General features: G+C 38.8%; 1 protein-coding gene across 3 annotated transcripts in view; it reads right to left on the bottom strand.

Moving 5' to 3' along the window:
• Positions 1-26566, bottom strand: part of PLPPR5 (phospholipid phosphatase related 5) — a 91703-nt gene that overhangs the window by 30045 nt on the left and 35092 nt on the right. The window contains exons 4-6 of one of the 3 annotated variants that reach the window (XM_030033830.2): positions 23383-23559; positions 21615-21734; positions 10804-13000 (exon numbers count right to left, since the gene is read on the bottom strand). In XM_030033830.2, coding sequence (XP_029889690.1) covers positions 12968-13000; positions 21615-21734; positions 23383-23559 — 330 coding nt within the window. In that variant the 3' untranslated portion in view covers positions 10804-12967. Of the gene's footprint in view, positions 1-10803; positions 13001-16130; positions 16565-21614; positions 21735-23382; positions 23560-26566 lie in introns of those variants that run through there. The other 2 variants (XM_041128091.1, XM_030033829.1) reach the window with 2 other exon arrangements.

Here is a 26566-nt window from a genome sequence, read left to right as displayed (position 1 = left end):
TTCAGTGCTTCCCAGACTGAATGTCCTGCTTAAAACACACTTTCCATATTCCCAGCTCTGTACTCCCCATCTCTCCCCTTGTGCTTTCACACTTTACAATAACATATTTCATGTAATTATTTCACTATCCTTCAGTTAATTCTATTTTCTATAGTAAGACAGATACCAGGGTGTGAGACATCTTAGCCACCAATCTCTGCCACAGACTTCAACCAGCCCCTGAAAGGCACTGCTAAGTAGGCTACAGAATATGCAAATATGAAACCTAGTAAACTACTAGCTGCCTTTCCAAATTAATTTATGGCTCTCCTTGCCCACAGATGGAGCTTTCTTTGTAATATTTCTCCTCAGGGTTCTGCTTCATGGTTCATGGAAGTGTTTCCAAACAGGGTAAACATGAGGCAAATTTCATGCTCAAAAACAGTCTGGACACGGTTTATGCCTCTATCATTCTTGTGAAAGTTGTCTAAGGACCTTGGTAACAATATCCCCTAAGCTAGTGAGCCCAGACCACCATCCAGCACTGCGTCACTGGGTATTGAGTGCCTGGCCCCAGGACAGCCAGCCTCTTCAGCCACTACCATTTTTGCTCAGTGACTACCTTGGACTGGCTGTTTTAGTGGTGCACAGCAGCACTATATACCAAATTGAAGAACAGGGAGTGAAACCTGTATCAGTCTGTTGGTGGCACTGAGTAAACTAAGGCAGGCAGAATATACTTGGAGGTTAGCCAGAATACAAAATGTATTACAGATCTTCTCATGAAAATGGGTGAGATCTCGGACTACAACTGACTAAACTCAATTTAGAAAAGGAAGTAAGACATAGCTACAAACTTATATGTGCACCAACGGTGACCTTTACAATACCATTTTTGAAGAATAGGGGAAGAGAAAGGTGGGCTCAGATCTTATTTTTGCTGTTGTCTGAAACATCCTGCTGCTTTGATACTAGCAGAGACATGAAGACCAGGAGAACAGAGAAATGGAAACAAAAGCAATGCTCACTTCTAACACCTGTTTCTTTGCAGCTGAAAAGAGCAGTTTCCTGAGGAGTGGATTCCCCAGGGTGATGAGCAGTTTTTAATTAGAGTCAGGGAAGACCAGCCAAGGGACCAGGCCCTCTTCTATCAAAACTAATGCGTTAGAATCAAATTGGCTGTTTTGGCTGAAAAACTAGTCAAACTGGAATGTGTTCTAATTACTTGGGTGACCACATTGGCCGACATCCAACAAGCCAAAATCACCTGCTGTTTTTATACATCTGTTTAAGCATCTTATAAGCACGCATGTATTTGAGGTTTTTTTCAATTGTTTTAGGATTGTGTCAGGTGAAAGAATAAGAACACAGGAAAATAAAACAACTATTAAATGGTATTTTTGTTTTGAGGAAATATGGCTTTAAGTGTTTCCTCTATGTTTAGTCTTTGCCACAGGAGTACCTAGTAAACCAACAGAAAGGAGAAACATTATTTTTTTTAAGTTTCAAGAAAATTCAATGTGTCTCCAGTAATTTTTACTGTCTCCCACTAATTCTCAAGGGTTTACTTACCTGCCAGCTCAAGCCAAGGTCTTCCATTGGCAGGATCTTGCACTTCCACTCCCCAAGCTTTGGTTCATTAGGCTAACTCTGAGGTAAGGTACTGAAAGATGCACAACACAACTGTTACAGAAAAAAAAAATTTAAAACTCCCTCAGTTCCTTCAAACCAAACTTTCCTTTCTCTGGAGTCTCCCAAGTGCTTCACAAATATCCTTGGGCTGGGCAGGTGTAGGGAGCAGGTGACTATACTAGATGAGTAAAAGGTCTCTCACCATGATTTTGGTTTTAGATACCGCAATGACCAATTGCTTTCATAGATGACGAGTATCATATAGCACCTTCTCAATAGTTACAGAGTCCTGTAAGGCAGAGTACCTTATCTGATAAATGGAGCCCTAGGTCATTACTCAAAATGCTGAGTTAGCACTCGCATAGCTGTAGAACGACTCTCCTCATGTCCCCTCAGGCTCTGCCTGACAAATCTTTCTCCTAGACCTCTCCAGAAATAAATGAGCAGTGAGAAACATCAGGACTCTGATATCTAGAGTCAAACTGCATCTAAATTGCCTGTTTGTTTGTCTAGAAGCTTCTCTACTACTGTAATTAGAAACTGTAATGCTGTTACCAACAGTGGCAGTTTCTATTGCTAAGGTCATAAATTGAGGGATTTGGTTATAATCTCTCTTTGTAGGAGCATGGGTGTTGTGATAAGGGAATTGGTGAATGATGGATTCAGTAGCTATCACCTCCAGCTCCTAAACTGCTTTTTATCTAGTTGATATCAGAAGTCCTGGCTGCATACCCATATTCAGCAAAGTTCCACTTGATTGTGCATAGTGATCATGATAAGCTCCATTCAGGGAACACCAGGTCAGAAAACAAATCCCTGTTACATAAATATGGTCTGTAAATATAGCCAATTTATACTTTTGAACACTGATCATAGACTGCAATTTCCTGCACAGGATGGCACAGCAAAAGGCTTAGTCCCAGAAAAAAAGGCAGAAATCTATTTGCATTTCTCTGTGTTTACATGGTATCTTCGATAAAATATTTGGAAAGCTCCCTTTTTGGTGGAGATTTTTTCTGTAGTTTTTCATCTGATATGCTTAGTTACTTCAGTGAGCAACTTATCCCCTTCAGAATCTTAATATCTAAATAGCTCTTAAAATCTTTTGCTAAATTTCTTTCTCTCTCCTTTTTTTTGTTCTCATGTCTTCCCCCTTTCAAAGTAATCTCGATTTTAAGTCATCAGCAGCACAGTTCAGCAGCATAAAAGATGCTCATATATCCTGGCCTTTTCTTTCATGTTCACAGGCTAGCTGGAGCATCTCAGTGCTATGTCCACCGTTCCAGGTCTGCAGATACTGTGCTCAGCAGTGGGATCCCAAATATCTCCTAGATACATAAAAGTGTCTATAGAAGATTATGGATGACACTTCAAGATCCCATTTGGGATGAAAGCTCCATTTGATGAGGTGCCTTGCAGACCCAGTTACAGACAATTCATAGTGCAAAGAATCTACAGTCTAATAGATATAAATCACATCACACTTGTAACCAGATATGTAGTAAGAAAGCAAATACAGTCATAAACAGTGCTAATTCTGTTGTGTATTGGTCTTTGTTAAAATAGAACCAAAGTCAAAGGGACTAACAGTAGTGGGGGAGTCACTAGAAGGAGAGAGTAAGATGAGGGAAGAGAGTCAATATTGTGTTGCTACATGGTCAGCCATATCTGAAGGATGGAGGTGAAAACAGATGAGGTGATATTTGCACTGACATGTAAGCATGTTGCATGTTTGCATGAAGAGGTAGACAACACAAAATGAAAAAGTGTCAGGGAGACTGTGTGTTTCTGGCATTACTTCATTGGCTTTGACCCTGCTGATACAGAAACAGAAGTGTATAGGCAAAACAGCAAAATACAGCTGTTATTGTAACAGCACTGAACACAAGAGCAGGGCTCCAAAAGGACCATACCTGCCTGTGACAGTGTTTCCTCAGTCTCATGAGTAAATGTGCCATGAGACCCGCAAGGACACCGCTGCCTGGACCAGGAGGTCTCTCCCTGCTTTTGGAAAGTCTCACATTTGTCCTTGCTTGTACCTCTGCACTGAAATGAGCACTCACATTCAATAATGCACAAACTGGCAGAACGTCATCGTTCCACCACTGCCACAAGGCAGTGGGAGCCTAGGTGTTGAAAAGTGCAAGGCAAAGCTATCTATTTTTCTATGATACATTCTAAGCAAAATGCTAAACTGCAAACCAACATCAAACAATGAGGAAGATGACATGCTTAAACACTGCTGAAGTGTAAAATTCAGCAGAGAGGAACGGCACTGAAGGGACATGGAAGATTTTTTAAGCTAGATTAATATATGCTGCAAAGCTCTTTATGCCATCTGGTAATAAGAGCAATAAAAGACCAATATGGAAGAGTGAAGAACTTCAGAAAGTAATCAAGAATAAGAAATGGGCATATAAAAAAAACCCAGCATCTGTTACAGAGAATGAATGGAAATCACACCTATCTCATACTCAAGGAATAAGAAATGACGAACTGAAAGCCTATTCTGATAACATACTGTCCTGGAAAAGGGCTATGCCAGGATGTCTTAAAGCTTCTGGGAGACAGCTGATAAATTCACATGGTAATTCCAGTCTCCATCTGGCAGGTGGAAGAGCCTTTCCTTGTTCCAGGGCTAACCACTGATCTACGTGAGCTTGCAGCTTCCTGTCACAACTAAGTCTGTCAGGAAGAACAATACCAACATAACAATACAAATGTGCAAATACTCATCAGCAGCTAAGACCATGGCCCAGTTTCCCACAGTATGCTGTCCTGCCAAAGACTTTTGGTATCCTTTTACCCTAGCAGGAGAGAGCATGGCTGCGTAGCACAGCTCTAGCTGTAGAACAGCAGTGACAGGGAAGCTCTCCTGTGTCCTCCTCACAGCTAATGCAAAAGCTGTGTTTGAAGCCTTGCTAACGGTCTGTGAGCACAGGCTGGAGTGGGGGCAAGAGGAGAGATGCGCAGGAGAGGAGGTACTGCTTTCGCATTGGGTGGCCTACATTTGAGGTCTAATTCAAAGCCTGATCAGGGTGGTGTATGAGTTTCAGAAAGGGGACCTCTCAAAGCAGGAGGACACAAAGTGGCTGAAGGGGAGTGATGATGATTGGGATTTTCTAGTTGTCTCCTGTACATCTTTGTTCGTGATTTTCTTTGAGTAGCTTCACACAAGAAGCTTGCTTGGGAAAAGGCCATTTGTCATTATCTGAAGTGCTGTTCCCAAATACTACATGTATTTGAAAGAATTAACAAACATATGGTCTGATTTGTAAATGATAAAAAGATACAAAACCACCTCTCCCACCCTCTGCTATGTCTCGTATTTAAATCTGGAACAAGTCCCCCAACTCCCACCCGGAGTTACACAAACCAGAATAGACAAGAGCAGTATCTAGTCCTTTCTTGACCAATTTTCTTTTCTGCTATATTGCAGAAAGCATGATACACACAGCCCTGCACATCTTTGCTTTCCCATTAGTTTGTGACTCATCACAAATTCAGGCCATATTTGTGCCTGTAAACATGACTGTAAGACCACTATCTGTAGGATCTGCACTGTCTTGAATTAATCTAGTATGATTGTCGTGGTTTAACCCCAGCCAGCAACTAAGCACCACGCAGCCGCTCACTCACTCCCCCCCCAACCAAGTGGGATGGGGGACAAAATCGGGAAAAGAAGTAAAACTCGTGGGTGGAGATAAGAACGGTTTAGTAGAACAGAACAGAAGAAACTAGTAATGATAATGATAACACTAATAAAATTACAACAGTAATAATGAAAGGATTGGAATGTACAAGTGATGCACAGTGTAATTGCTCACCACCCGCTGATTGACACCCAGTTAGTCCCCGAGCGGCGATCCCCCCACCCCCACACCCCCCAGTTCCTATACTAGATGGGACGTCCCATGGTATGGAATACACCCTTGGCCACTTTGGGTCAGCTGCCCTGGCTGTGTCCTGTGCCAACTTCTTCTGCCCCTCCAGCTTTCTCACTGGCTGGGCATGAGAAGCTGAAAAATCCTTGACTTTAGACTAAACACTACTTAGCAACAACTGAAAACATCAGTGTTATCAACATTCTTCTCATACTGAACTCAAAACATAGCACTGTACCAGCTACTAGGAAGACAATTAACTCTAACCCAGCTGAAACCAGGACAATGATCTATTTGCTTTACCAGCTGTATAGGAAATTCTCATTCACTGTCTATAAAGTCATTGCATGTTATATCCTTTGAAATCCCACTTGTATTCAGATTTAAGCCTTTAGCTTAGATTATCTCACTCACGTTTATTATCAGATTTTCCTTACCTCTCTGTTTTTTCTGAAACAATCTCATTTTCTGCTGTTGGTCTATTCCCATTAAAATAATTGGTACCTCACCACATTTTTCTACTTTCATATTCTTATCTGCACCTGAAAATCCATTTTATGTTGGCAAAGGCCTAAGTCCAACTACACTTGCTGGTTATTACACAATGTGACACAGCAATATGAAACATCTAATGAGAAAGACAAATGCCAGAAGCAGAGTGAAAAAGTGAAGACAGAGCACAGAGCCATATAATGAAAGGAGCAAGTATACTAAAGGCCAGTGAGGATGAAGAGGAAAGTTTTAGCACTGTTCCCTTTTGTGTTGACATGTATGTTTCTCAGCAATCTTCCTTCCAATCAAAACCACAACCATAGTGAAGTAAGTGGTACATCTGAAAATCAAATCACACGCTTGAGATCAAGCAGATCATAAAGAGCCTTGTAGGTGACCAAAACCTTGTGGTATCTCTGACTGCAGTGCTCAAGACTTGTAGAACCTGGCTCTTCCACTGAGCCTGTAGAGGTGACTCTTCCCCTCAACTATGGGCAGCTCTTAGTTTCAGGTTTATAGCAGTATACAGGTAGAAGTGAGTTTACAATCCCAATTTTCAAAAGAAATTACATCCATGAGAGAGATTTTCTTAACCTCTACATGCAGATCATCAGATTCCTGAAGAAAAAATCCATTTTATTAATTAAAAAATGCAGAATACAGCCTTTTACCTTAAATATGCAAGGAAGGCAGGTCAGCAGGCAGTAAATAAAAAGCAGCAGCATACTGTCCAATGTCACAGGAGTACTGACTTCTCTTAATCTGACAAAGAACTAAAGATCAGACATCTCGTGATTATCTGTTCTTCTAAGCAAAATGGTAACTGACTGAAACATATACATTATAAGCAGGCAACATTCTCATAGGAGACCCAGTATCACAGAATTCTGTCACATAATCAGCTGACATCAAGTCTCTACTCACTTGGTTTCTTTCCTAAAAAGACTCAGCGTGGGAAATCTCTCACCCTCCATCGAAAATATAGTTTGTTTAGTCTTTCTATTCCCCGTCTTCTGTGCTGGTGTTCACTGTCTTTGAGTGTGACTTCATAAAATAAATATAACACAAAACCAAGGACATTCTCTGTTTCTCTCTGGAAGACTACATGCTCCAAGACTACATCCTTAAAATGTTTTCTCTGATTGCTCAGGAAAAAAAAAAGGGTATTAATTCTCAAAAAAGATCTATCACCTTGTCTTGACAACAATGCAAAGTACTGCCAAAAAGCAAGGGTCTTGTTTCATCCTGCTGTTTCCTACTAGGATTAGCTTCAAGTCCCCTGTCTTCAATGAAAGCTAAAGGGGCTTTTCTTTTGTTTTCCTAAATATGCACTTCATTCTCATCACATCAGACTTATTTTTAGAATATTTGAATAGAATATCTTTAAGTCGTCAGTTGCTACTGTATAAAAAGAGGTTGCTAGGGAAGGAATAGTAGCTGCTTCCTTAAGCAACAGCAGCAAAAGAGGACGAAACAGCAGATGATTTCTTAGCAGAAACAGTAGACTAAGAGCAGCACTTCTCTTCTACAGCAGTATTTAAAAAATGTAGAAATGCCATCCACTAAAGTATTGATATTTTAAGTTAAATACAGCATATCTACCTCAAATAGGCACATTTGCTAACGAGTGTAAAGAAGGCATTTTCCCTGCTTCTGAAATTCATCCCCATCTCCTTTCGTAGCTCTTTAGATTTTCTTCTACAGCTGTAGACATGTTTAGTCTCTTTTTTAGGGTTATTTGCCTACTTCAGAGCAGTCCTAGGAATTCACAACTCAAGCATCTCACATTCAGAACCACATTAAAGATTGCCAGCAAGACGACAAGTTCCCTGTAGCTGCAGAGAATATGTATTTAGGTATAACATTGTTATTTAGGGAGAGATTTGTCAGAAAAAGGGTTTGGTTTCTTATTTTTAAATATTTATTTAGATCTGAACGCTGTCAGATGAGAACACTGGTGCAAAGAATTTGGTTTGGGGACTAAAACTCTTTACTGGGGCTTCTACTGAAGCCCCCATCTTAGAGGATGGATTCAGTAATTTCACAGTTGGAGATTACCATTGTGCCCATTCTTAATCACTTTCAGAGCACAAGAGCAGTCCTCTGCACCCAGTCCACTAACAAAGCCACTAGCAGGTGCATAATTTAGAGATGATTATTCTGCTGATGTGATCACTTCAGGAAGCTGGCTGCCCCACACTGTTCTGGCTGTAGTCACTAGGGGAAGGTATTACAACAGTAGAGCTCCTCTGGGAAAAAAAGGCTTAGGACTTGTCCACACAGGAGACAACTGAGCAGGATGGTTTATCTGAATTAGCTAGAGATTTGATGTAGATTAGTTAGAATCATATAATAACTCTGGGTGTATACTTTTATTCAGAATTAAACTGTCCTAATTAAATTAGATTAGCTTACTTCCAAATGTTTTATACAGCTAGTGATAACAGACCAAGAGCAGAAGATATGTAAGGGTATCTAAAATGGTTTGCCAATGAACACAGCCACTCTCCCATTATGCCTCATGAATATCACATCTTACAGCAGAATGTAGTATCAAGGCCTGACAACTGGAATGGAAGAAATTGAGTTCAAGGACATGATAGGCAGAGAACTGGACGTCACCACCATCTTCAGAAAAAAAGTAGTCAGAGCCTGGGCACTAGCCAGTTATATTGCTTCCAGCTAGAGTGATCATTGAACATGCCTGGATCATGATATCCTTTTAGGCAAGTGGGAGCAAAGCATCTTTGAAGCGAGCCTTAATTACAGCTATCTTACCACCAACTTGTCTAGGATAGTGTTCATCAGACACTGGGGACAGGTTTCATACAGGATATGCTGCACTTCCTAGGATTCTTTACAGCGAGACAAGCTCCAGTATTGAGCAGGGAACCAAGTACCTAATGCTCTGTGTTGGAAGTGGACTAGGCCTTCACAATGAGGCAAATACAGGCAGTTTAGTATCAAAAGCAAACCTATTAGAGTCATACGTTGGCATGGCAACTCAGCGAGTGCTGAGGAAACAAGCAGGCTTATCACACAGTCACACTAGGCCTTCCAATTCCCAGCCTGACAGGGTTATTTCTGGAGCGTTCAGAGTTTCCCCTTCCCAGAACATCAGGTCAAGCCTGAAAACCCTAAGGAGCTTTTTCGGCCATTCTCACACAATAGAGGATGACAAAAAGGCAACACTGTGTTTTAGTGCAAAGTCGCTGGTGGCCAATAGCAAGAGTAAAGCTTGCTCAACCCTAGGCATGCAGCAGAGGTTCAAGTGGGCAGAGAGACTGTGAAACTTTCCTTCACTTTCCTTTGTGGAAGTCCCTGAAAACCAAAAGGCCTAGAAAGTGGAGGAGAAGGCCAAAAGCTGAAGCCATGATAGGTCCCCATTCATTTGGCTTTCCACTTGTCCAAGTGAGAGTCCCAGCTGCAGTTGTGCTTGTAGTACGCTTTGGGGTGAGGGCATGGTATCTTTCTTGATCTGTCAGTTTCTCAAAGGTACTTGAGCGGAGATGAAAAGTGCTGGTGTACAGCAGGGAAATCTGGTGTGTTGGGGTCGAGTCAGCTGTCGGAGGCAGAGCCTGGTGAAAATGTTCTTGCTGTGCTTGGAGGGAGGTGCTGTAGGGCTGAGAGGTCTGGAGGTCTGCTTGCCCTTCCACCTGCAAATGCTCCTGAGTGTCTCCAAGGCCAAGGCTACACAGATGGCCAGGGATGTATTTGATCAAAACAGACTCAGGTTATCTGTTCCTAAAATGTAGTGCACTCTGCTTTCTGCATGGCAAGCCTCAGAAATACTGAAATTAGACTTCAGAAGAGTATAAAAAGCTCCCTGCTAACAACGTGCAAATGGACTGTCGCACTCACTGTGATCTTGGACAGCAACAAAATTAGAAGGCAAGAATAGCAAAAAAAATTGTAGCTGAAAAATACCAACATTATCCTCTTTTAATACATATTGTTAAAATGAACATTTTTAAAAGCTGAAGAGATGTGAGCCCAGATGCTATCACTGTATGTCTTATGCAGTTCATGATTATGAACAAACCGCAGAATACATATAAGGGAATCTAAAATGGTATGGATATGAGCCCAGCTGGTGTCCCCATATGCCTTACGAATTCCATTTTTAGAAACACAGCAGCATATAGCATTAGAGATGCTTCTTAAAACATCTCATTTATAAATAGAATGGAGCTGTGTCACTGAAGGACACATAGAAAAGGTCCACAAGGATCAGAAAACCAGCTGCATTCAAAAGCACTGAAATGGTTCAACAACAGTGTTTTTATTAGGAACCACTCTGCACCAGAATACTCCCTGAATGAGGGATGATTCTTGTTTGTCATAGGCTCCTCACTGGCATTTTTTTAAAAGCAACCACCAAAAAGCTATTTTAGTCAGAAAATGCCAACTTACTTCTGTTTTGGCAAACTGTTCTTACTGAAAGCATTTTCGGGTCCACAACGGAAGAGCGAAGGCCCAAGTTCCAGGGCAGTGGAGAGGTACAGGTGTGGGAGAGGTAAATTCTTGCCACTTCTGAAAAATCAGTCAAAGTAGGGTCTGGAGCTTGGCTGGTCCACATCCTGGGGACATTCCTTTACCAACAGGCTGTGGACTCTTCTGCAACACAGCTCTTCCTTTCCTGGTTTTCAATTTCACCAGAACCACATCTAAGGGAAGGTAGTTAACTGTGGGGATTCCTGGTTAACTGTGAAAATGTATCACCAAATGCACTTGACTTAAAATCATCATTTCATTATATGCACACTATCGACCAAAATATATCTAGAGCAGATATCTAAAAAAAATACACTACATATGAATGAAAAATTATTTTATTTAAAAATACATTATACAGCAGAGTGTCTCTCTTTTTGTTTTCTCACTGCTGGTTCACGGAGAGATGATAAATTTAACCCAAATATTTGACTGGGAAAGATCCTGAGAGAGAAAGAGACCAGTTACAAGCTGATGATATACAGTACACTGAAAAAGAGTCATCTCTTTTAACATAAAAGAATCTCTTGGTAATCTTATAAATCAGATATAAAAATGCAGGTTTGCTACCATGCAAAAATGAGTGAAGATTTCATTTAAATCTGCACACGGAGATATCATTAGTACCTTGGACCCTACATAGCTAGACTAAGAGAAGGGTAAGTGTGCCTAACATGGTGATACAAACTTTAACCTACTACAATTTCGTAAACACAGTTGATAGTCTAATAAAGGTGGATTTTCAATCACCTAAGTAACATTGTTGTAGCTAAGGGCTCTATTCTAGGACTTTTGTCCCCACTGATGTATTCCTTTATTCTCTAATTCTCAGCTTAGCACAATGACTTTGTGAGATACTGCACTCAAAGGTGACTTGGCTTTGCCCCGTTTGCCAAGCACTAGTTCAGTAGCTGTATTTTAGAGAAAGCAGAGGTTAAAATAAAAAGTAAAAAGTAGGTGTTACCTTGATGACTATGTGGGAATGCATTAAAATTCATCACAGAAAATATATACCTGGTTCTACAGCCTTATGTTTCAAACATCTTCTAACAATGATTAATGCACAGGAAATACACTGAATTATGGAAAATTTAAGGCCTAGACTGTTCAACAGCCTGCACTGAACATTACTATTCTCAATGTGTCTATAGTGCTAGTGTGGTATCAGCTGTTGCCAGAGGAAAACTTTCTGGCAGATGTTAAGAGCATCTTCAGCATCTACAATATTCAGATCCATTTAGTGCTCAATTTTTGTAGGACAACTTCACTATGAATAGTCAGTGAGGCTGTCTTTTGAAGAGGAGTCTCAATTTGACTATTCACACGAATAACAGAGATATGATAACATTGCCTGATGTTGAAGAAAAATCAATTCATCAACACCGCACAGACTGACAGAGGATTTTTTTGCAAGAATATGGCCCTGAAACACAAACAGAGATAGAAAGATTTGTAGAGAGAAAGTCTGCCTGTTCTGGTCCTTTAGGCTGAAGAAAATTAATGAAGCCATTTTGTTTTTTCCATGAGTGCTCCAACATGAAAATGGAAAGTAGAAACTCATATGCATTTTTCTCACCAAGCCAGTGACCCACTTCTTATCTTAGCACCCATTCTCCCAGCGTAATATCAGGGTGTACAACAAATACGAGAAGATGCAGGCTTCCTTGAACAATTTGTTTAAATGATTTATGAGTAATATGGCTTCCCATCAGACATGCTGAGCTAAGAATGGAGCCCTTAACCTTTCATGGGGTATCATTAGTAATAAAGAATATATCAATGATCAAACTTTCTATATTATTTTCATTTCTTTTAACCTACATACATATATATCATCCAAGACATTCAAGAACTACAAAACAACAATTCAACTACAATTATGTCAGGAAAATATCCAAATAAATAAACTTTTAATTATTATACAATACTTATTACAGTAAAAATTGGCATTTTTTTTCTCTTCAAAAGCAGAAGCACCAGTCTTACATATAACATACTGTTTGAATGATATCTTACATGGAATACAGCGTAATACAATGTGCAAAAAGCATTTTCATACAGAACATAATATTTGTCTAGTTTTTATACACTGAAATTGCCTCAAATGGAAACAAGTTCATGCTGAATTAAAAATGTAGACTTTAAAAATCAAAGTCAAATCAAAATATGAAGTACTGTTGGAATAGGTACATGAACCATTAAAAACAATGAGAAGCCAAAATAGAGGGTATTGTCAGATAAATGTAATTAGTGCTCAGTTTGTCCCATTCCATCAAAAAGTAAACAGTTACTATTTTTGCTAGAAAGTAAAGTGACGTTCTAATATTTAAGAATTCTTCAAAATGTTGGTATCATTTTAAAGATGTAAAAATCAAGTCAGAAATAGGACTTCTAAAAATTTCTTATTTTTGATACACTGCAATTATCGTGTGTGGGCTGTGAAAAGAGATGAAGTCCAATGGAGTGAATATACATCAGCGTCAACATCATGTGACTTCTGCAAAGGCCGTGATGTGGTTCTACGAGTTAAAGGAAAAACAAACAGATAAAAACCCAGAAACCACACAGACAGACATCAGTCACCACTGTGAAAATTTTTGCCTCTGGTACTTTAGGGACAGCCTTATGCTTGGAGACTATTGCAGGATGATGTAAATGAAACTGGTTTTCACTGCAGTATTCTCACTCTTTCCCATAGCAATTCTTTGTTAGTCGCTGAAAGACTGGATATGTAAGTATGCTGAACAAAGTAAGTAGGTGCGATGGTTCTACAATATTTTACTTTTAGATGGGGTTTTCAAAATTAAGTAACAATGTGAATAACTGAGTTAGCTGTACTTTTATTGCTACCTTATTCATAATTTAAAGCAAAATTCCTAGAAATTAAAATGACAGTTTCTGACAGATTATAATATTCTATTTCAGTGTTAATACAATTTTAATGTTGCATTTTTTTAAAGATTAATTGCTCCCCATGAGCTCGGTGGCATAGAATCAAGTAGCGAAATACTACAACAAAATTGCATTCAGCAGTTGAGAACTCATTCAAAATTTCTTTTTCAGAATCACTACAGTGTCCTCTCCATTTCAAATGTTATTCTCCACTTTCCTTCAACAGGATGATTCTTACGAAGATGAAGATGTGTATTAGAATGTGAATATACTACGTGTGACTCTACACAGTAAAACTACAGCATCCCAAAGAGCTTTGCTATTTTTTCATGCTCTAACCTAAGCAAGTGCCTCTGCAAACATTTGTTAGTTGAAGACTTAACTGCACCATGATGTGCAGGATCCAAAGGAACTGTATGTTCCCTTTAGGCACACAGTACCTTAGACTGCCACCATTTTTTATAAAACATGCAATGTGTAAAATTAATAAAGGCAATCTTGATGTTAAACCACGTTTGTTCCCCAGCACAAAAATGCACAGAGGCAAAGAATACCATGCAAAGCACTACAGATTTCTCTCATCACCTCCCCTCCTGGAGCTGAGCAAAGTCAGAAGAGTGGAGGTGTAAGCTGAAGAGGAGAGGGGGGGATGTAGATAACTCATGGAGAGTGGGATAGATAGATCTCCCTTTTTTTGCTAGGGGAAGTTGTTCTAAGTCCTTCAGAAAATCCCTTACCACACACCATAGAAAGTGCTGGAGAGAAACAGTGGCCACCACACAAGTTTGTATTTCTCAGTTCTTTAAACTGTCTGGATATTTGTCTCTCAGTCTGTGTCGGGGGAGGCAGGCAGGCATCTTTGATTTTCACATTACAGGAAGGAATTTAGAAGTACCCTGAGTAGGAGCACAGGAGAGCTACCTCTTGTTCCCCCCTCCCCAAACAAGGCTGGCAGCTTTGCTCCCTCTGTCACTGTGCCATAACTGTACTGTGTCCAGGAGGAGGAGCTCTCTTTCCCCTGCCCTATAATATGCATCTTAGCTCTAGCAATGTTCTTGCTGTATTTTATGACAGCTTTCATAAGAGAACACCACCAAATAGTAAGCATCTATGTACATTCTTCTCCAAATAGAATGAATATATTTTAAATAAATAACAATGATTAAACCATAGCCAGCAGATTTTTTAAGCAGCATTAGAAAAAAGAATGAATCAGTGTGCACCTTTCTGTGAAGAAGTTTTCAGTAAACAATATTGGAAAATACCATTGTTTCCAGATTTCAATTCTGCAGAATCAAAGTAAAATTAGATTCTTAATTAGAAAACAAAACATTAACATTTCAAAGCATTTTAGTTGGCTGGCCATTTTCTGCTTTCAGTACAGGAAAGATGATACATTGGGCAACCTCAATGACTCTGTAGTTGCTGTGCGGCTAATATGACATTTTCTTCACAGTATTTACTTTATTTTTCCTTATTCAGACCTGAAAATTATCCTGTTGAATTGAACTACCATCAGTCTAAAACTATTCACTTTGTTGATAAGTAAGATGGTTTAAAAATGAGGAATTGGAGGAAAAAAAATTCCTTGTTATTTAATCTAATCAATTCTTTGAAGTCCTGCTACATGCTATCCATTTCTCTAAGCGACACACATTTGTCTGTGATGCAGAGAACCAAATGCTCTTTCATGTAGCATTAATTCAGGACTGGGTAACTATTACTTAGGAAAGGAGAATGTGGTTCACACTCCTGCCGGCTATACTTCCAAAATGAGCAGGTCACCATCCTTGGAAGGACATGCAGAGCATGGGATATAACACCACAGAAGAAAATCCCCCTTCCTCAATAAACCCTCAGAGAGAACTGCTAAGCTACTGATTGCGGACCTATTGATTTGGACCCTAGTGAAGGCTTGTCAATTCATTTCCAATGCACTCAGCAGGGTGATGCATAACTAGGTCAAAATTAATCACTTGCTGATGGCAAGAATCACTGATACAGATTCATGCAACTGTCTGGGTATTCATGCATTTTCCTATGTTATCATCTCAGGCAAAACTACAAATAAGTTTGCTGAGACTCTTTATGGGAAAAAAAATAAATGAACAGCATCCCTCTTGAATAAGTGCATTTCAACTCTCTTACTATGCTCTTTACTTCTGCTAGATTTACTGTGACAAAGTTCAGTGTGAGATACTAACCACTGTCAGCAAACAGATTCACACAGATGCAGGAAACAAGCAAAAAACCATGCACAAGACCTCAGCTTCTCCAACTCCATGGGAAATTATTTTCCCTACAGTACTCAAAAGAATTAGAATATGCTGAGGGTCTGCTCAACGGCAGCAGTTTCACAGACAAGCATGCCAGCTTTTGTATTGTTCATTCTAAATTGACAGTATCAGCTTGGTGTCAGCACTCCGTGAACAAAGCATGCTTCATAACTGTGCTCTCACACCACTAACAGAAAAATGAAAGCTAAAGGCTAAGCCTTGAGTGCAGGTTTCTGGGGGGAAATGATCCATACCTGTATATCTTCTGTTAAGATTTTAATTAATTTCTGTTGATAAGCAATTCTATAACGTTAAAGCATTGAAAAAAAGCCATAATGACTTTTTTGTGGTTTGCCATTTTCATTACATATATGAAATATTTTTTACCTGAAACTTTTGTTCTGCTCTCATGAATACAGTTAGAAATATTAAAAAATAGTCATCCCAAAAAAGATTTTTCCGTTTTTGAAAACAGGAATTCGAAAAATGGTTTGTAGTCCTTCACACAGTAGAGTTTGTTAAAAGAAACAGAAAAATATTACTGTAGTAGTTGAGGCAAATGATAATTTATCATACAGCAACAATAATGTTATCATACAATTCTCTGGGTCAACAAAGTATATTTTATGCTTTTACTGGATGAATCTCATTTTTAAAGAAAAGAATGAGTTCAAGTGAAATTCCCCACTTAAAACATTGCAGACCTGCACAGAACGCTGCTGCCACACTGCCTTTGCTTCAATTCCACACACACTTATGTGTGCTCTTGCACACATACGTTTATTGCCTTATATGAAGATGTTCAAAATGGTCCATTCCTGATATCCAGGAGAAGAACCTAATGATGCGTGCTTTGAGGGAGTTTCGTTGCAAAGGATCTTCTTGATTGTTACTAATACCTTGATTCTGTAACACCTAAAACACGTATATTTGAGGAGGTCACAATGAATATATTGTTCCATTTCCTCTGTTTAAGCATTATTTTATTTGAATATTAGATGTGGTGATCACAGTTTGCATTCTTGTACAATCCCCCAGAAGTAAATTTAAGCAGAAGAGTAGGACCTAAGTGCAAATGCAGATGCTTGACATTGAAACAAAATTGCTTATGGTCTTCTATGAGTTGCCTCTCCTGGGTATGTGTTTCTGTGTGTGAAACAACATTGTATTATATCTCCTTTAACATACTGTGTTATCAAGGGAACCATTATGACCACAGAAATCTGAAAACCTGCCTATAAGCTAATGTGAGCACATGGACTCTAGTCAAGCCGTCCTGGAGATACACATACATGTACTAAAACACTGTATGGACACCTGTGTACACTTTTGGACATCAAGCACAACAGTATTTGGATACTTCTCAACTAAAATATTTTGAAGCAATGGGAATATACACAAAACTTCTCCCCCATTTGCCCACAGTATGATAAGCTAAAACATCTTTGTGTTTTGTTTTTAGCCTGTGAATTCAGTGATAGGTGATCAGTCTCCCTGGAGAGCCCCAGGGATCAGACTGGACGCCCTAGGCCATGCTGTGTGCACACAAGTGCACATACCAATGAAAGACTTCTTAGTACCAAAATGCTTAAGACCAAGGAAAAAGCAGTAACACTGAGAATTAAAATTAAAAATACCCTTTTCTGACACTGTGAAGCAGCTGTTCTATGTCTTGTAAATAATCAAGATGGAGTAAGTAGAAAAAACATTATACCTTAAAAACAGAAGGGGAAATCTTCCCCAGTCTTAAAATACTATCAGAATCCATTATAATACCTATACTTACTATTGTTAAAACGTTTTATCACCACCATTACCTTTGGCACGTACACAATAGGACAAGAATTACAGTGTCAAACTCAAAGAGATTTTTGAGAAAATTAACCCTAATAGTCACTAGCAATTGGTATGATAGGCAACAAGAATGTCACATATTATGAGAGGAATTCCAAATACTTATCACCATTAAAACGTCAAAAGTGGGGGGGAAACACCCTAAACTATCTGTTTCTAGTTCAGAGTCATGCTGGAGAGTCAGCCCTATGGGTGCAGTATAAGAAACCTCATTGTAACAAGGATCGGTGACTGTGTTTGAGGACACAAGTAGCACTATGAAGGAATGCCAAGCAGAGACTTTGGGGATAAATGCAGCTTAGCTGTCAAACACAGCACTGCAAAGAACCCACTGTGCAAATAAGTAATATTGAACTACTACAGAAAGCACTGATGATCAGACACGGTAATCATCTCATCCCACAGAAGATGAACCACAGTGCCTCTCCTAACCCAACACTTCCTTCTAAAATCTCTTGCCTCAGTATTCCATCTACTGCTTCAATTAGTACTAAAATGCTCCATGACCCCTTTGTATTTGATTTTTTCAAAGCTAGAATACTTATTTAAAAAAAATTAAAAAGCTAGGAGAGTCAGCAGCTACTACAAGATGTGTATGAGCCCTGTATAAGCCCTGGCCAATTTCAGGTGACTTTAGCATGAAATAATGTCAGTCTCCCCTGAAACAGAAAAAATAGTTTGTGACTGCACTGTATGAAGCTGAAATTTAAACTCTTCTAGGTACCACCCAGAATACCGCTATTTCCCAGTAACTCTTGCAAAAGAACAGGACTCCCTAACCTTGACTGTGGTAAGAAGAGAGCCTCCTCTCTGTAAGAGAGTGCCAGCTAACTGAAACACGAATTGTCTTGTAAGAGATGAAGAAGGTCAGAGACAGGAGAGAAAAAGGAGCAGAGGAGTGAGTGGTGAGGTTTCTTGGCTTTCATTCTTTCCATTAATTTTGAGGATGAATGTAGTTAAGGTGAAAGCAATAAGTCTGCATTGCTGAGCCAGCTCTGGCGAGGATTCTTCAAGGAGACTGCAACTATGGCTTATTTGAGTGTATGAGAAGTGGGTACCCATGCAGAACAGCTTAATCATCTGCATACATACACCACAATTAAACAGCAGTGTCATGCAAACAGTGATCTACCCTTGTCATTAACCAGCAGCAGCTCAATTCAGAATATTACAAGTACACATATTCCTATTTAAGTACACTTCAAATGTAGCTCTTGACCTCCACCAAAACTCAGACAGTGGCAGCACAGAGAACATGCCAAGCATGCCAAGAGCATTCATCCTCCAGCAGGAAAAAGCACTGGAATAGCAAGTAGCAGATCTGGAAACACAAAAATAAGGTGCTTCCAGGTCTGTGTGATATACCATGTGCTTCATCATTTATGGGTGAATTTATAACAAAATTGCAATAAGTGAGGTCCCATCTGGTAGTCATTTCTAATTAAATCATTCTTTAAGACAGCTCACTCCCAGATACCCATATAGTTATTATTTTTAAATACCAATAAAAGAGTTTCATTGCTTCATGCTAGCACTGCCTTAGCCCATGATAACTTCAGTCAGTCAGGATTTGTGCTACTCTTAGTAGCTAATTTCTGACAGTAAACTGTCTTTAATACTGGCACAGGAGCTTGCAGTCTGAGAACAAGGAAAAACAGATTTAAAATAAGCCAAATGTAAATGTATGTGCATTCAGTATAGGGAACTGGAACGGCCCTAACTGAAATGTAGTGAAAAGTAACTTGCACATGGCTAAAGCAGGCAAAGACAAGTAGCACACACATTATTTAGCAATCTCTCTCTCCAGAGCAGAACAAAGGATGTAAAATAAGAAGGGAGTTAAAAAGTAAAGACTAAGTTAATAATTCTTGTAGTGATGGTAGTTAATTGAGATGGTTCAATTTAGACCTTAGTTCCATGTAAGTATTACTCTTAGTGCCTTTTATTTAACGGGGTCTGGCTTCTATCTAAAACTTTAGACTAAACATTAAAAAAAAAAATCCACAAAAACTCAACACCTAAAGCACTCACATGTAAGTAACTTCTTCATCAATTATTTGCTAATTCAAATTTAAGCTTTCTGAGAGTGGAAACAGAAGAAAGCATTTCCCAACAAATAGCAAAGTCTCCATGTTATCATCCTCCCATCTCATCTTCTCTGTCTGGAAAGGAGAAAGGCTTTGCAACATAGACAAAGATGAACCCATACACTGAGATCTCACCATGTGTAAACACCCTGCGGATAGTCCCCAATTTCATCATCTAGAGAGAAGTTCCATGACAGCAAACAGCTACCCTCTACTGCCATAGCAATATGGGTTCAGAAGGAAAGAACCTCGTTCATATAATAGAGTCCTGGGCAATTCACAAATGGTAGAGGTCATCCTCAAGCAGAGCAAACATCATGCCTGCCACCACCCTTCCACACTCTCCCATAGCTTTCCCCACAACATCTCAATCTTGCCTAGGCCAAGCCTCAGGAAAAGAACATTGTTCATCATGAGCAAGAGGGTGTCAAATCAGGTAGAAACACTATGTTAACATGAGGTCTTTATCCTCAGAAAAAAATTAAGAATTTCAACAGCCAGAGAATGTACATTTATTACCTATGATGGCTTTTGAACCGCCAAAATGGCTTCTACTGCAGAAGAGCCTAGCACGTAAATAAGACATGCTCTTATTAATGTGGTATGTCCTAGGCCAACTGACATCTTGTTTTGTTTTGACATTTTACAGAAAGTTTACTGAATGGATTATTTTGAAGATACACATTCATCATCTAAATGCTTGTTCAAGCAAATGAGACTCTGACCTCCTTATGACAACATATCAGCAGAAGTAGCTTAGACACATTTGGTTCAAAAAGGCATGTTAGATCATTCTGAAAAGAAATCTTTCTTTCCCTTCAAGGAAAGGAATAACAAACCAGGGCTAGCAGCACTGCTCACTGAAGGACAACTTCCACCACTTCCAAGTGACTAAGACAAACTGGGAAGTGGTTAAAAACATTTCTTCTTATGCTTAATATGAAAAAAATATCAGGAGTAATTTGGATTTAAAAGAATGCCATAGAAACATACTTTTGGTGCCCTATCCAGTTTAGAATTGTTTACTATCTTCAAACATGGGCATAACACAGGAGATTTTAACAAATAATGACAAACAGAGTCATTAGAAAAAGTAGAACTGCTTTCAAACTTCACACTAGTAGTTCAAACTTCCCCCTGGTAAAAATGCCTAAAATGTTTTCTTTATTTGGTTATACTGTCTATTTCAGTGCTTGTTTGCTCATAAAATTGTTTAGACATAAAATCTTACCTAACACTTACATAGTATAACATCATCTTCAAAACCCGTAATTTTTTATTACAGGAAACTAAAATAAATTTTAAACACACTGCGATACTTACTCATGCAAACAGTCTTGGCATACCCAGGAGACTATCACTAGCCTGTCCTAGTCCAAAATCCCATTTGCTTTGGCAAGAGATCATGGCTTTTGTGCAGTTACTATATGACCCATGTTACTCTCTATCACTATCACGTTAAGTTGTTTGCCCTGCTAGCGCAGGTGTCAGATTCCCAGCATTTTCAAGTGGGTACCCTGTCCTGGGGCTAGCACGTGCCTGATGATAAAAGTCCCACAGCTGATCCAGAAGGGACTGCATCCCATGCTCTACACTAGCCTGAGGACATACCCTGAAGAAATAGAATAAATGCCACTCATACCTGAATTGCATAAAACCTTGGGCTCAGGGTTAGATTTTCTTCCTAAGCACCTCAAGCTCTACGGACTCTCAGCCAAAGCGTTAATCAAAATTACTTGAAGAACACAGGGGAAGTGGGCCTCAGACCTACTCAGCCTGACTCCATGGACTTAGCAGTGGCTACAACAGTAAATTGGACTGATATGTAGCAATTGTTCTTGGAGGCGACATGAAGTCTCCCAAGGAGTGTCTCTGACTTAATTCTTCCCTTCTTTCTCCTTCACTGCCACATGCCACTCTACTTTAAATCTGATTACCATGGCACTCTTGTCAAGATAGTTTGGGATCATCCTTCCAGGAAAGATACATTTTATTTAATTGTTTTTTAAAAAGTCAGACATTACCTTTTCTAAAGGGCTTTCTACTCGGGGTATGCTGATCATGGGCATCTGGGCCAGATTATCCATATGAGAATGTTCATGTTCTGGCTGACGTCCTCTGAAGTTATTTACCACACAAACAACCTAGAAGGGTTTAGAAGATAAACAGAATAGCTAAGGAACAACTCACTTTTTTGCGCTTTGATCCTGACATCCATAATTAGGCAGAACTGACACCAGCTTTAGTCACAGCTTACAGTAGAAACACAGAAAAGTGAAGTTCATGTTTTACAGAAAATCCTTAATTAATATTTTGAGACAAAAGATTTTCAACCAATTTGTTGTTACATGCATCATCTGAGAACCAAAAACTCCTCATATCTAAAAGCAAATCCATTACCAAATCTGAATAATAGTATACCAAGTATTAGCAATGTCATGAATAGATGTCCAGAGCATGTACAGCAGAATATGGCAATAACTTTAAATTCCTATGAAGGGCCAGTACCATCTAAGTTTTGACCAGCAAAGACTTTCTCAAATGGAGAGTGAGAAAGAGAGAACAAGGCAAGGACCATCCCCAAGTTTGAACTAAACCCTAAACCTGCTCAGGGCAGCAGTGACTCTCACACAGGGATTTAGTAATGTGATATATACCAGTTTGTTAGTGTTTCTACTAATTAAGACACTTGGCCGAGCAGCAATGTTTGCCCATTGTATTTTCTTCAAAACACAACTAAATTTGATGTCATGCGACTCAAAGGAGTTTACGCAATATACATCACAAAATATAAGAAAAAAACCGCTGGGACAGATTTCTATTCTGCTCTCTTTTATGACTTTTGAGGCACAAACAGAATGGAAAAAATTCTTAAAAATGAACAACCAAATACAAGTCCTAGACACCTTGTGTGGAAGGGAATGTTTGGAAGTGCGAGCAGGTATATTTTAAGGGAGACCTAAAGCTGCCCTCACATTTCTCAGAGGAGTGAAAACACCCACCTCAGCCATCCCTGTGAGAGTTCTCACCTGAGCCATGTTTTCAGATCCAAGATCTTGAGATTCAAGAATCAAGCTCAAAAATGTTTTCATGGGGAAAAAATTCAAAGGTATATTTAGTACTATTACAAGCTGCCAGGCAGACAAACTTGCACACAGTAAACAGCAGTGACTATTCTATGCCATATTCTTGCACTGAAGTTATCAGTGAAGGTGATTAATAGATTAGTGGCAGCTTTCTGACATAGACACTAGTCATTGTGAACTGTGACTAACAATCTGGTTTTGGAACACAGTTCCAGAAAAGGAAAAGGCTAAACAATGATTTTTTGATCCAGAATAACATAAAATTTCAGTGTAAACCTGAATTAGCATGAAAGAAATTCAATAGGGTTACTTTAAAGCTGGAAAAGAAATGCTACTTATTCTCTGATCAGTGTAGGTATCACTACACTGAATTTAGTACTTTATACATGAAATCATAACTAGATGCTAGTCTGAAGGATATACACTTGCTTCAAGTGGGGCTTGATGCAAAAAACTATTGGTTGAAATGCTACAATCTGGTTCATAAGGAAGTCAAAAGAGATCATTTGATCAGTACTTTCTTGACTTCACATATCTGAGTGTATGTAAATATAACTAAGGAAACGGATAATTAATTAAAAACAAAAATTAGAAACATCTCTTTTATCACTTAGTTGTCTGAAAAGTCAAGGCTACCAGTATTTTAAGAGATACAAAGTTACACACTGATTTTTTTCAACCATAAGTGACACAGATACACACTTACCAAAAATACTGCTATAGATATTCCGATTATAAATCCTGCTATTACATCTGACCAGTGATTTCGATATTCTGCTACTCTGTTGATTCCAGTAAGGAAAGCCAAGCACATTAAGCCCAAGCACAGAACAGGTTTTGCAAGCCTTGTTCCTCTGGCTTTTACTGTGTTGGTGATATACATCTGAAAATTAGAAAGGAAGAAAGTATAAGACTGATGGATATCTCCCACTAATTGGTGAATAAAATTGCTAAATTTTGTTTGAATAGACTATGTGTATTTGGCACTTTTTTTTTTTTTTGGTAAAGAAAAAAGAAAGTACAGCACTAGATAAAGTCATCACACCCTTTTCTAGGGATATAGAAAAAGAATTAGATCATAAAGCAAAATTACATTTTATGTGAACCTGAAAAGCCCCCAAAAGAACAAGCAAATTGGACAATCCTATGCTATCACTCCCAGTCTATGTATTTTTTTTATGCAAAGAGGTAGAGAGAACCTGAAAAGCCCCCAAAAGAACAAGCAAATTGGACAATCCTATGCTATCACTCCCAGTCTATGTATTTTTTTTATGCAAAGATGTAGAGACTGATTTTTCACTGTGCACCGTTGACAATAATAGAAAAAGATCTTTACCCTGAAAGGGGCTATATCGAGGCCTTAGTTTTATTAGCAAATGCCTTTCTTCCTCATACACAATTTCTCCATGTGATTAACTAGAGATTTGTCAAAAAGCAGTGAAAATTGAACTAAAAGCCAGCATCTACTTTTATAAATAGCATGTGATAGTCTCAACCACTGCTGAACCAATACACCCCTGTACTTCACAGATGGTGACTGAGGATGTTTAGTACCAACCCCCCCCAGCACACAAAGCAATCTAAATGCAGAAACTTTTATGCATCAAACTCCAAGAAGTCAATCTGTCCTGCTTGCAGTATAACTCTCCCTGTGCAGTACTACTGAATTAAAAGCACTGCCTGATGACAGAGCAGCTCTTCTGCCCTAAGGGTGCATTAGTGACTACTAGGTTTAAGCCAGCACTTTCCAAGCTCTGATGGGCTAATGGAAGAAATTAATACGAAATCTTTGAATTTCCATTCGCTTGAATCTTGGCATTAAGGCTGCGTCAAAGTTCCCCTGAAAAATTATGCTTCAACTTTAAGATTTTTGCTAAAAAAAGTATTTACTTTCTGCAGAAGATGCTTCTGCAATTAAACCACTGAGATCCCTAAAACCTTCATGTTTAGACAGAGTTCAAGTTTCTAGACTGAAGAATGCTAATATTTTCTATCGAGTTTCACTAGAGACTCCAAGTGTGCAATGCCATCACATTGAACTGCAAAGGGACACAGATGAATCTGCATTGAAGAACCAGTACCTTTTTGGCCAACAAATGGGCAGTCCTTTGGGGTTTTTGTACTGTCTGAAACTTCAGCTGAATTTACTGGGTAATCAAAATGATGCAATAATACAGTCAAGAAGAAGTTTAGGAAGTGTGGTTACAGTTACAATAAATTAAGTGAAGAAAGTAGCAGTCGGAGCTTGCCTGAAAAGAGCAACATCTGACAGTAATTTTGTTCAAAACACTAGCAACAGATCCATGGTTTAGAGGACAAATCAAAGCTTAAGCTTAAAATCACAGCAGAGTACTGCAACACATACACCTTCAGCGTACCTTACGTGATGAAGAGCAAAGTAGTAGGCAAGCTTTCAAGTAATACAGACGGAGCAAAGGTTTGAAAAAGTGTTTTGGGGTGTATCTCCAAACCACATTTCTCCTCTCTTCTTCCTAGACCATTTCAGAAATAGCTTTTCTCCCTTTGCTGACTATCCTTTCATCTTAGCTCCTTATATTTTTGCAGGCTTTCTTCAGTGAGTTACTCCTACCATGTGGAATGCTGATAAGACAACTGCAACCTTAACTTCCAGCTTTTAGCACCACTGGTTTTCTTCAAGCTACAGACAGAGCAGTGCATTCTGAGTTACTCAGCAACACTCATTTTAGTGAGTCTCATTGTACTCCTGGATACTACCACCATTATCCACATTCACACTACATGTTAGAAAAACTGGTGCTAGGGAAAATATTCTAATATTTTGAATACACAGCAAGACCACCAAATTTCAAATACAAATTGGATGAAGTTGACACAGGGAAGTTGGCAGGAAGCTATCCTGCATTTAATTCTGTATTGTGGCATATTAAATCAAAACGACTACTGAGAAGGAAAAATCAACTCAAAAAGGAGTGTAGCTTCTTTAAGGGAAGTCTCGGTGATATATTTCAGCTATCTATAACAACTGGTCATCACCCAAGAAGATGATCTCAATTTTTATGAAGTCAAAACACATTATAATACAAATACTTGATTCTGCAGTACTTCAAGTCAAACTTCAACTTTTAATACAAAGCTAAATGAAGTTCTCTGCAGAAAATTCTCAGAACCTTTTTACAATCAAGCAGGTCCTTCAAATCCCTACTCAAAGCACTGAGTGAGCAGAAACAACTGCAGACTCATGCTGTGCCTCACATGAGTAATAAAGACCTCCATTTACCGAGTCCCTTCTTGTATGTACAGTCAAGATTGTCATGCCCTGTCCATTATTCAAAATAACCTGAGGGTTCTGCCAGTATAGGTACTGTTTCTATCTTTTCTTTAAAGAACAGACACCACTGATGTTAAGAGTAGTATTATATTAAAATATTATTAAAGAATCAATGGAAACAGGGTAAACTTCTCCTGAAACAGTGTAGCAAAAAGTCAGTATATTTGCAAACCTCTACATAGCAAATGTAGACTCTTCCAAGGCAGGATTCACAGATGTCCTTTTTTAAACTTGACCTCTTGCAGCTCTAGTACAATATATTAACACAGGCAACTCAGTCACAGATCTGATTTGCACTAAGAATAAAATATAATTAAGCAGTTGTTTTCTTCTTGATTCTGGAAGGAAAGCTATAAACCAGCACAGTCATTAATTGACAAAGAATAAACATCTTGAAAAGATGAGAGGATTTTTCTTCTCTTACTTTTCATAAATATTAATTACAGAATCAACAAAGGAAAATAGCTTAGTGATTTAAAACATTAGTGAGAATAAATGACAATATAAATTTTTACACAGCTAAAGATGTTTACTGAACAAGTCCATCTCAGTTACTTTTCAGAACAGAAATTGGGAGAGG

The sequence above is a fragment of the Aquila chrysaetos genome, chromosome 12, assembly GCF_900496995.4.
Source record: "Aquila chrysaetos chrysaetos chromosome 12, bAquChr1.4, whole genome shotgun sequence".
Lineage (NCBI taxonomy): Eukaryota > Metazoa > Chordata > Aves > Accipitriformes > Accipitridae > Aquila > Aquila chrysaetos.
Note: the sequence above shows the minus strand (reverse complement) of the source record. Positions and strands in the feature narration are given on the sequence as shown.